Raw genomic sequence first — 12,401 nt, forward strand, 5'->3', positions numbered from 1 at the left:
GAAATGTGCTGCCACATCCTATTTAAAATACATAAATAAATACTCAAAAGCATTTAGTTTTTCAGGTGAACCACACCTCTGCATTTTATGTAACAAGTTACGGGAATATTAACAACAAGCAAAAATACAAACATCAGTTTTTACGAGTGACATGAACATTTGTTCATGTTTGTTCATTCAAAAACAGTCTTGTTCTTCATTTTTACAAATAACCTGGCAATGATTGGCTTATCAGATACACACACACACACACACACACACACACACGCACTGGACGGGTCTTATGGGTTTCCGGCTCTGAGACCGTGGTTTTCTTCCAGTTCATGTCCTGCAATACAAACAGAGAAAGAACCAGTGTCAGACATCATGTTTAATTATTCATGATTGTCTCAGTTTATTTGAGCTTGTAATCACTGAAAATTGACTTGTTCTGCTATTTCTACATTTATGTGAGTTAAAGTCAATTTAATTTAAACATGGGATAACTTATAAAATTTCATTGTATTGTTATTTAATTTATTTGAAAATTTAATTTTAATTTATTTTATTTAGTTTGAAAATCTCCAAAAGTGGAGATAACTGAGCTCTTCTTCCCTGTCAGTAATATTTCTGATAAAAACTATCTACATTTTACTCTGACAAAAAGAGAAAACAAGACCATAATAATAATAATCAGAATAATATATGTGAAACAACCTGTTGACGTACAGTGACAGTGTTTTGGACGTTCCTACTCCATGATACCAGCGTTGCTGAGATAAACTTCTGTGACAGGCAGTGAGTTAGTCTGGTCGGAGTTTGGACCACCAGTCTGCTGGATGAACTGCTGCAGGTTACACTGTCTCAGCTCCTTATTCAGCTCCTCAATCACCTCACATCTGTCCTGGAATAATAGAGGAGTACTATATTACCAACAAGTACCATCTGTGTAAAGCAATGATTTATCTGATTCCTCTGAGTCATAGAGCTCCATTGTTGAAACTATTAAAACACATCAGTGAGTCACACTGTTGCTCTGGGTGATGTGTTCCTTCATCACTGTGAACACACACACACACACTGTGGTTTATTTTGACTCCACACACACCTTTAAATAGAATACTGGATGATGGAGGAGTTTTACCTGTTGGATTTCCTCTGCAGCTTGGAGCTCCCTCTGTGTCTGTGACAGTGTTGTCTCCAGTTCATCTCCCTGCTGCAAGCGGTTGTGGAGCTCCTGCCTCAGAGGCCTCAGGGCCTCCTCCTGCTGCTGGGATGTTTGTCTCTGTGCTGTGAGCTGTATGTCCTGTGCTACATGTGCAGAACGGGCTTGGAGCTCCTGAATCTGATAACTGTGCTCATTGATTACTGAGTGTATCTGGTGTAGACGTCTGTGCATATCTGTTGATAACAGTGATAACATGTCTTGCTTTAGAAATGTCAGAGGATGAAGAAGATGTAAACAGATTCAAACACATACCTTGTTCTCTGTCCATCTCTGCCTGTAACTGTTCCTCCCAGTGTGCTCTGTGCATCAGCTCTGCCTCATTCTGCCTCAGCTGCTGCTCCAGTTCCTCCAGTTCATCTGCAAGATGCAGGTTTAGACTTGGAACTGTAGCAGATGACCTCTCCCGCTCCCACACCTCTGTCTCCCTCTCCAGAGCTTGAAGCTGGATCTCCAGGTCTTGTAGCCTCCTCTGTTGCTGCAGAATCTGCCTAAACACCTCCTCTTTGGAGGAGTAAGAGGAAACAGCCTTCACAGAGCTGGGAGCATCTAAGAAAGAGACAGGGGAAGCTCGTGGTTCTGGGGAGGCTCTGGGTGATGGAGACCAGGCCCTGTTTGGTTTAGTCCTCTTGGGATGTGTTGAGGGACCCAGACTGAAGGACAGAGCCTTGTGTGTATCCCTGTGTTTGAGCGGCTCTGGTTCTGGTGGTCTGGGTAGGGGAAGACGTCTCTCTCTGGATGGTGTGTTTTGACCTTCACTGAGACTGGGACCTGTCCTCCGCAGAACGAACTGCACCTCTTGAGCCAGCTGTCCCAGCTTAGCCAGATGCTGCAGAGGACAGTCATCTGCAACTAGCTGCCTCTCATTCCCTCTTAACTTCAAGATAAGAATGTAACGACCCGTCTGACCTACAGAAAACAAAGATACAAGAAGGATTAATATTCAACAGTAGTATCATGTAAGAAAAATGCTGCAGGAACAGTTTATATTTGTGTTGTGGCAGTGCAGTAAAATACTTAAAATCTTAGCTGGTCTTGATTTTGCAAGGCACCCTGCAACACATAACCGTTGGACCAAGTGAACGACATACTGATGATGCTGCTATTAAAGAGCGTAAAGTGAGGATAAAAATATAAAGTTTATCCTAAGAGGAGTGCTGGAAAAAAAGCAGTAAAGTCATCAAATCAAAAATGATCCCATTGGGAGATGCTCCATGTTAGCAATTGACAGGGTGACCTGAGGATGGTGTTACAGGAAAGCTACTGTAATGTCCAAAACAGTGTCCACAAAGTAAAAGTAATAACAGTAATTTTGGAAAGATTTAAAGAAGCAGTATTGAATGAAAACTGAGAAACTCACCAATTGCTTGTGCAAGAGCTATCACAACATCCTGACAGGAAGTGTTTAGTGATAGGCCGGAGACAACTCTGACCACACCCTCCACCCACACCTTCAGCTCCATCACTCACTCAGCAGCACAAGGCTCCACTAATGACCTGCAGGGAGACAGACATAGACATCAGTGAACTGTACTTTAACCTTGGTTAGCATTAAAACAACTGGTCATTAAACAATTAAGTTAAAAAATTAAAAAGAAACAAAAGAAACAAAATCACTGCAAGGACTAGGTTTTTAAATGATATATACTCATAGATAATCTATATTTGTAAACCAATAGAAATGTACACCATGGTATCCTTTGTAGGTGATGTTGCAAATCAGTGGATGAGACTAAAAAATAACAATACTGGGTTAAAATATGATTTTTGCATAAGTGTCAGTGTCATTTTACTTACTTACTTAAGCAAACATGAAAAATTACTATTACAATGTCCTGCATTAAAAGTTGCACTAAAATTAAACTTTTCCTTTACATCATTAGCTAAACAGATGTAACTGAGCAGTCAAAGGTAACACTCAGTATTTATCAACTCTTAGAAAAGGCTGAAAGAAAACCTGCCTCTCACCTTTTTATCAGCAGCTTTTATGTGAGCAAATGCACTGAGGTACTTTCCCACATTGTAAGATATTTAACTCACTGCATTAGCAAATAACAGTCATTCCAGCCTGACTCTAGCATTTTATTCACAAACAGTCCCTCATAAACCAAGCAACGCACGCAGATATTCAACAAAACATGATTACTTTTGACCCGTTTATGATAGAGACGATCTTTGAATCGTGAACCGCCAAGTTACCCACTTTCCGAGGTAACTTGAACGGTGCCAGAACGACTCGACTACCGTGTCCGATTTACAATAACGTGGCACGTGAACGGAAGCTTGTGGATGTGAGTGGAAGTTTTGCGCGGTCAATTGTTGGTAGGTTTGCTCAACATCTCACTGCACTAGACAACTTACATGTTTCCCAACGAACTCTAATGAACAATACTTTTGTAAGAACCGAAATCACCACAACATACTATTGTTGGTATATGATAATTGTTGACCAATACTAATACTTTTCTTGCTTTTCAGTTGCTGTTTAGCAGCCTATACTATGGGTGTGTTACTAGGTCTTTCGTGGTAGAGTGCGCCTCCCAGTGTCATAATCGATAAGTTACTGAGCTGTAACTCAACGAAGAAAACTTGTTTTTGCACCAAACCTTACATGGAGCTCCAAAACACCTTAATACAACCTTTCACGTTGAAGGTGGTGACAAAAGTTTTTAATCATGTTTTTATTTAGTTTAATTTCGGTATAAAATGTGTACTGCCTCTTTAGGAGTACAGACGGTTACATTGTAGCGCCACCTACTGGAGAGACAGAGAAAGTAAAAGAGAGATGCGAGTTTATGGAAAGAATAGAATTGAAGGAAATTTTTTTTTGCTAAATACAAAACTTTAAGAGTGATTTTGAGTCATCCTCTGTCTTTCCTGCTGAATTCTCTTTGGGGTTTGGTTTTAAAGAAGACGTGGTGAGTTTTTTTTTTAAAAACTAATTGTTAACATTATAGTAGCCATGTTACTTTTTAAACGTGCAGCCAGTGTTATCAGTAACTACAGAAAACTAAGAGGGCGTAAGTAAGTTTCATTTTGTGTACTTTGTCAGTTTGTCGTAGTGTAGTGTTGTGAGTGTTGCTAGCTTTATGCAGGCAGTCAATTAATGAATGATTCATTGTGATAAAGGGAACTGCGCCGAAATTAGCTGGTGTGGCGCACTTTAAAATAACAGTTATCATGCATGTAGATGTTTGTAGCCTTCTGTCGTTCTCGCCTTATGTTTAAACTGTAATTTAAACATTAATTCAGTTGATTCAGTTAATTTAAAATTAGGTAATGCTAAGCTCTAATTGTCTTTTATTTTACTTCTTCACAAGCATATGTTTCAAGAAAAAAAAACTATTGCAATAGTGTGAGCACAAGACCATCCATGGGAGTAACCATCTTGAAATATACCATGCTATACTCCCAAATTGTTAAAATTGGAAGTTTTGCTGTACTTTACTTCAATGTTAACATTTTGTGATTGTAGCAACTCTCATTTGTTTCACTGTCACCTCATGTGTTAGACTTCTGTCGACCTTTTCCTTTTTCTGTGCACATAGGAAGTATTTCAGGTTGTGCCAAAAATTCCTACTCTGCTTCTATTGTTGTATTGCAGGTCATTGTTTTTTTTGTGGTGAGGACTTATGTTTGGTGTTTGTACACAGCTTCTGCGGGATCAAGATGGCAAACAAGCAACCTGAAGGAGGAATGGCTAAGCATCTACTTCCACAAGATTAACAAAAATCTGCAGGTAAGGACACTGTTCATACACATGAATTCTGGTAAGACCTCTCTTTACAGTAATTTGCTACAGTGCATAATGGGGCACATACAGTATAAACCATTAAAATCCTCAACAAAAATGGCTGGTTATACATTGTCATGTGAATTTGTTGTTGAGATTGTGATGCATTTTACATTTGCCTCATGACATTTTCTTTCATATTTTATTGTGGTGCATCGGTGTTGCAATAAAATCAAACTCAGTGTTTATAAAATGGCCCGTGGTTGAACAAAAGAACTGAGCTGATGCAAACAGATAGGAGTAACTACCTTTCAATGAATACAAAAGAGAACTAAATCTGTATTATATCTATAACACTATTAGGGTTGAACAAATTAAATGTCAAGAGTCATAAAGTCATCAAAAATATCTTGCATATCTGAATGATCTCTGTGACGTGTAGGTGACAGACACGTACTGTATGAGGAAGAAGAGACAAGTGAGAGACATAATGTGTTTTTTGATGCCATGATAAACTTGTATTGTAATCTCTTTGCAGAGGAAGCCAAGTCATTGTTGTGACAAGTCACCTGCTCATGCATCATGTTACTGGTGTCATTTCAAATGTGTTTATTCATGAACCCAATAACTTAAGGGCATCCATATCACTCACACATAAATTGTCAAACTGCTCTTACTACCTGATTATTATAACAGATTATTAATATATGTAAACATCTCAGAAATGTTGTTGAAGTTTGTATGACTTTGTTCTCCAAATTACTACTTTATTCTCATGGCGATCTGACTGTTTTTTTTGTCTTGTGAAATCTCAGACAGTTTCCATTACACATTAACCCTGATACTCTAATGAGATCCCACAGGGGCACATGAAAAAATGTTTGGATGAGATTTGGGTCAGCTGACTCCTTAAACACATTTAGTTGCCATGTGGAGATATTGTCTAAATAACCAAATAAAAAATGTTGGCAGTAAACGTTTTTCTGGCAAAGATCATGAATGTTCTCTGATAAGTTAAATAACACTAATTCAGGCAGCATTACATTTCCCCATAAAATATATTTTGTTTTGGGTTATTTAATGTTCTGACATTGTTGAATATAATAAATGAAAAACACCTGGAGCCTTTCAGATTAGAGTTTGCTCATCTCTATAATGGGAACAAGGTGATTTTCTCACCCTGCTGTTTCCATACAATACTGTAACCTTCCACCTGGGTGACGTATGAAAACTGAACCAGCCTGAGAGTGGAAACAAGTATAAAATATCATTCTGTCATAGTGTCAGTATCCAGTCTGGTGGTTTCTGGAATTTTCTCACACTCTCAGTGTTACAGGAAAAGAAGACAATCAGGCTTCTTTGCAAAAGAAAGAAATGAGCTAATATGTTTTTTCTACTTTCACTGTTGTCACTCCTCCTCCCCTTTACATTCAGTTACAGGAGAGATGATCTGGAGAGGCCAGTTCTCACTTCAAATTGTTTCAGAGCATTTCTCTAATGCTTAAAGACAAAGGTGGGGAGTAACTGAATACATACTACACACTCACAGGTTATTTACCGTTTTACTCAAATGATTAAATTTTTGCTAATTTCTACTTTTTCTCTGTTCCATTGAAGAGGGAAATGTTGTAATTTTAACAAACAAAAAATTAACCTGACAGCTGGAGTTCCTGGTTACTGCATATTCAACATTAGATACTGTGAAGTCATAAAATGTCACTATCTGTGGTCTTCAAAAGATACACAGTTAAAACTCACTGTGCAGTTTCGGTAAATCAAACTCTAATCATTAACTAAGTTCATATGTCTTTCAACTGAAGTCAACGGACACTAATAGTTACCTGAAAACCTAAGTCAATATAGTGAATTGAAACTATAAATTTCTAACCAAGTATTGACTCAACTGATTATATGAGACATTGTCAGGTTATTAGATGACTTCCCAGCATGCAGTTGCAATAAAGTATTAACTGTAGCCTGGTTGCACATCTCTGTTGGTGAATTTGAAAATATAGAGAGGAGCTGTTGATGATTATTATTGCAGGTGGTGTAGGTATGATAAATATGATGATAAGATGATACATCATTACAGTGTTCTTAACAAGGTGGAAGACATGTGTCTATCTCTGTGTATTCACATTCACATTTGTGCTGCTGTAGCCTTTATGTTAATGTGACAGCAGACAGTTCAGAATTGTGCCATGACTAGGTCCAAACTAGTGATACTACACTGACGTGTATGGTTGCCAGCACATTTGTATAACGAGGCACAAAACACCATACGTGAACATATTGCCTGACAGGACCAGATATCTTTCTGGCTGAACTTATTCAGGTCAGACACTAGCAGTAGCCTCAGTGATCAGTTTAACACAAGAGGCAGGTTTGAGTTTTGCAGATGTTTGAAGTGTGTGAAGATTTGTGTCTGTGTACTTGTCTCATGTTTGTAAGGGGAGACGCACAGATTTGCTGCGGGCAGGAATGTGGCAGAACACGCTGACATTCCTGGAGGACTCAGACTCCACCCACACATTCCTCCATTCTCTGTTTACTAACCTCACTGTTCAGAATAACTTTCAGTGTCACCATCATTCAGAAAATACTCACTCACATACTCAAGAACTAAAAGTCCTCAAAACCCTGGAAACTGTAGCCACAAAAAATAATTTTCTTTTTGTGGATAAAAAATTAACTCCAGTTACTTTTGAAAATATGTTAGAATTAAAGCTGATGAAAGTGCTTCTCTTATACCTGATAGAAAATGCGTTTTTATGCTTTAAGAAGTAGACTTCCCCTTGAAGAAATATTTTATCATAATGAAAAAAAAAACATCTTTCAAATGATGTAACTCTCAACCTACTCAGTTTCACCTGAAGATTGTTTTCTTGATTGAAGAATGAAAAAAATCATCTCATTAAATGTATTGTCTGTATTATAAATGAACTGTATTCTAAGCTCTACAACTGAAGTTACCCAAATCACTATCGTAGCTCCAGTTTCTTTAGTCTATGACTTATAAACTACGACTTCAACATTAATTATTTTTTTTAGCTTGTCTTGTTTGCTCATCCTTTTATACGTACATACATATATATATAGCTGCTCACAAATGTAAACTAATTATTCTGTATAATTAGTCTGTTCAGTGGAGAAGCTTCAGTGCCATTGTGTACAATATGATATTGTTCATTTATTAAGATAAATGAATGGATAGATAAAAGCCTCCTGAAAAACTACCCCATTTTTTACGTGATGATAATTAGTGTCTCTTCAACCATGTCATAAAGTAATTAAAGCTCAAAGAAAAATTTTTACAGACTCACCTGTTAGTTCAAGCTGCTCTCAGTTTCACTGACGGTCCTTGTTCTTTTCTCACTGTGTGTGTTCAGGCTAGTGGGTGGATGTGACCCAAACACTCACCTACAGACATGCTTCAGCCAGGGAGGAGGAGGAGTAAAGCTGTGGAATGCAGCTCATCTGGGTGTTCAGCATGAGAAGTGATGTCACTCTGAAAATGGGAGGCCATTAAGTGCATCTACCCAGGTAGGGATTTTGAGTTTTGACCTTTCTTCTTCTTCTTTACTTTCAGTGCAAGGTAAGACCAAAATATACTTCTTCTTTTTCTTTTTTTTTTTCTTTTTTTTTACTTTCCCATTTCTCATGAAATTCAGATATATATGTAGAGATAAGATATCACCTGACAGCCACACTAAACTCAACTGCTCTTCACTCCTGTCAGTACTGTACATTTTACCAAGACTTGTTTAATTTCACTAACTCTCACAAGAAAAATCAGACTTTAACTTGTATTACTTCTACCGCTACCTCTGTCAGTGATGTCACTGTGACACTGACACTGGGCTCCTCCCACCATGTGTAACAGATAAAAAGTGAGAGGAGTGGCTCCTGCTGCCGCCCTGTTCTTTTTCAAAATCTCCAGCATTATCTCCAGCATTCCACTCTGCAAGTTATGTGTGTATGTTTATATCTGTGTGTATTTGTGCTGGTTTTCCTCTGCCCTACTTTATTACAAAAGCAAATAAACACAAGCAGAGACTCACACAGAAACTACTGGGTAGAAATGACGACCAATGAAGTAAAAGTTAATTTTTTTAACCACAGCTAAGCTAGTCAGATGATATGTGACACAGCAACAGCTAATTTACAAGCTCAAAACTAAATTTAAAGAAAAAAAAAGTTAAATTCTTACCAGACAGAATTATAGCTGCTGTGGGTATGGAATTGTTTAAATATTATTGTTTTGTTTTCTAATGAAAACATATTTCTCATGTCACTTTTTTGTGAAATTACTGTGGTCTGTTACACCTGCATTTGAAAGCCACTCATTTGGAAAGCATTTTGTATTTCTGACTACTATTCATTGTGAACTGTATGTGGTTTGAATGCCCCCTTGTGCCTGAGTGATGAGTTGCTGAAGAATTTATGTCTTACACAATATTTAGAACAGCTTAAACACTGCATCTTATCATGCCATTACGTTTCTCAAAACAACCAAATAAATCTACCAGTGCAGTGAGATTATTTCTGCATGTATCCAATATAAATCAACCTGTAGCTTTCCAATGCCATTATGGATGTAAATAAGAGATAATAGAAGTCTTTGCCAGTTTGTCTTTTCAGGTTTCTTTCATTGTAGTTAATATTTTGAATACAAGTCCTCAAGAGCCTATCAGGTAACCACTTACCCTCTGGAAAAGTAACCAAAGTTAAACAAAGTTGAAGATCTAAAAGGATGAGCACTAGACTCTCTGTGTGGTGATTAGACAGACATGTGAGTCAGTAAGTGATAGAGACTTACAGGGAGGGAGCTGTGGAGCCAGTCAATCTGCTGGGTATCAGTTAAGATGTTGAAGAAGAGACTTAGGGCTTAACAATACAAACACAAAACCTTTAACAGTCAGATGATTCTGTATATTGTATTAATATATTGAGTCATTTCACTCTTTTGAAAATTACCTCTTATTTTTCCATTTGGTATAAGAAGCTGCAGCACACTCAGGTGGTTGAAGGCTGAACTACACAGCATTGTGTATCCCTGTGCTTCTGTCTTGCATTCACTGTTTGTTAGAATTGCCTTTAAAGTTGTTCATTTAAGTCCTCTGTTGAAATCACTATGCTGTTTATAAACAGATGACATGTACTTTGGATTTGAAACAGGAAAAAAGTCATCATCTTGGATACATTTCAGCTAATGCTGATTTATTCAATCTTCAGGTACACAGTAACAGTGTTAATAACAGGCAAATGTTAAGAAAAGAAAACATCTCATCAAATGATCTTTGTGCTTCACAAACCTATAGCATCATCATTTTCTTGCATGCTCAATAGTTTGTTTCAGCGTCGTAATTGTTGCAAACCACACACTGTTTATTGCATATTGTAACTTGAAAAGGGGAAGAAAGACAAACAGCCAAAAAGATGAATATAGAAAAACTAAACTGTTTCATATGAATTTTGCCATCATTATCATTTTCTTTATCATTGTCATTGTCAACCTCATTACTGTGCACAGCATTAATATATATATATAATATATATATCATTAATTTGACTGTTCTGCTGAATACCTTGACTGTTCAGGCTCTGTATTCTTTTCGGCTTCTCCAAACTTTACATATGTTTATGAAAAGTTCTTGCATGATTAAATGTTGTTTTGTTTAAAGATATTTGTCAGCATTGTGTGTTGTTCACTTCATGTTGAAGGCATCATTCAGACCTTTCAGTGCTTGTTCCTTTGTGATTCTCCTCCAGGCCTCTGGAACATCAGCTGGCTCTGCCTTGTATCTTTTAGAAAATCTGTCATTGTATTGTACCAGGACATACTTCCAGTAGTCAGGGGCCTCTATGGTGGGGTCTGGAGGAATCAGCCAGTCTGGATAGTACTTGGTGTAGTACTTGTAAGGATGCCACTCCCATTTAGTGTCTGCATTTGAGAATCTTTTTTCACTATGAACATCAGTTGTACACAGTGTTTCAACTAGCTTTTTAGTGTCTAGATCCCTGCACCTACCAAGACCTTGTGGTCGATGAATAGCTGCATGATGTTGCTTATGTTCTTTGCCTCCAGCCTCACAGGGAACTTTACAAAATGGACACTGATGTCCATAGCCAAACACCTGCTTGAACAGCTCGTCCTGTGGTTTGATAGGAAGCTTGTTTAATGTTTCAGTGATGTCCTTGGAGTTTGTGAATTCCCACTGAAGTTCTTTTTTTAAGTCCTCTATTGAGATCTTGAGGCTGTTAATAAACGGATGGCATGGACTTTGGATTTGGAACAAGGTGGTTTTTTCATCCTCCACTGAAAGTGAGATGTCTTTAGTCAAATATTTGCGCATGTTGCTGATGAGCTCTGTGATGCTCTCCTTGTTGTCTGGCAGCAGAACGCCATCCTCTCCTTTTGAGGCCTGTTCTATTGCCTCTGCTATTTTTTTTAACTATTACGTTCAGATTCATATTCTTCAGTTTGCACAAAGTTTTGTCCTCTGACATTTTTTTCAGGATGTGCTGAAATATCCAATCTTTCACATATATTTCATAGTTACCAATGTACTTGACAAAACTCTCAAAGTCTTCCTTTTTCAGCAACTCTTTCTGAATGTTGTACTGGAAAAATGAACGTGAGCTGTACTCTGCTGAATGGCAACTTGTCAAAATTTCATCCACAATATCTACTCCCAGAGACCTACTGATATACTCTTCTACAGCAGGTTTGATACACAATTGGATAAAAGCAGTTGCTTTTCGTTGGCAATCATCTCTTTGTTTGTATAAGTCAAGAAAATCTGACAGGTACTGAGTCTTGTACTTCTCCAACTGAGTTTGTGGATCATTCTCTGACAAGAATTTTTTGTGCATTTTGAGAAACTCTCTTGAGGCAATGCCACAAATGTGAAGTTTCAGCTCAATCTCAAACTGTGAATTTGTTTTGTAATGCCTGTAGCTTTGTTGAAGGGATTCATCTATTTTTTCAGAAGATCCCTTGTGAAGGAGTCATGATAATCTCCATTTGTCTTTGTTTTATCAAGAACAAACTTTGTGGAAGTGTCAATGACACTGTCTGCAAAGCTCTGCAAATCTCCATTCCACCAATATTGAAACTTCTTCATATAGGAGTCTACATGGTCTCTTGTGGTTTTAAATTGATCCTTCCCAATATCCGTTAGGTCTCCAATGTTCTGCAGTTCTTTATTGACATTCTGGTTTGAGAAATTCTTTCTCAACTGATTGAGGACACATGCTGCAATATCTCGCTCTTTCAGGCCAGACACATTTACAGTAGCTCCATTCCACATCTTTTCAAACTCATGTGTCAGTTGTTCATCAGTCAGTGTGGACTCTTTGCAGTCACTCAGGAGCTTCATGACCCGCTTTTCAATCACAGCTCTGTATTCTCTCTGAATGTCCTGAACCTTTTTTGAACTTATTTTTTGCTCAAGAACACAA

The 12,401-nt window shown here is 37.7% G+C and overlaps 2 protein-coding genes across 3 annotated transcripts; both read right to left on the reverse strand.

Annotated features, from left to right (window-relative positions):
• Positions 1–46: 46 nt before the first annotated feature.
• On the reverse strand, positions 47–8,376 carry LOC108894214 (ras association domain-containing protein 7). 2 transcript variants are annotated; one of them, XM_018692788.2, is made up of 6 exons: positions 8,261–8,376; positions 2,565–2,701; positions 1,460–2,113; positions 1,124–1,380; positions 697–883; positions 47–328 (listed from the first exon to the last, which is right to left on the reverse strand). In XM_018692788.2, the coding sequence occupies exons 2-5, from the start codon at positions 2,665–2,667 to the stop codon at positions 731–733; spliced, it is 1,167 nt and encodes a 388-aa protein (XP_018548304.1). In that variant the 5' UTR covers positions 2,668–2,701; positions 8,261–8,376; the 3' UTR covers positions 47–328; positions 697–730. The 2 variants fall into 2 exon arrangements, with proteins under 2 accessions (XP_018548304.1, XP_018548303.1); XM_018692787.2 differs by having other exon boundaries at positions 48–328; positions 709–883.
• Positions 8,377–10,131: 1,755 nt separating this feature from the next.
• On the reverse strand, positions 10,132–11,551 carry LOC108894215 (uncharacterized). The gene has a single exon (XM_018692791.2). It carries the CDS (start codon positions 11,291–11,293, stop codon positions 10,646–10,648), a length of 648 nt encoding a protein of 215 aa, XP_018548307.1. The 5' UTR covers positions 11,294–11,551; the 3' UTR covers positions 10,132–10,645.
• Between the last annotated feature and the right edge of the window lie 850 nt (positions 11,552–12,401).

Source organism: Lates calcarifer, linkage group LG2, assembly GCF_001640805.2.
Source record: "Lates calcarifer isolate ASB-BC8 linkage group LG2, TLL_Latcal_v3, whole genome shotgun sequence".
NCBI classification, from domain to species: Eukaryota; Metazoa; Chordata; class Actinopteri; family Centropomidae; genus Lates; species Lates calcarifer.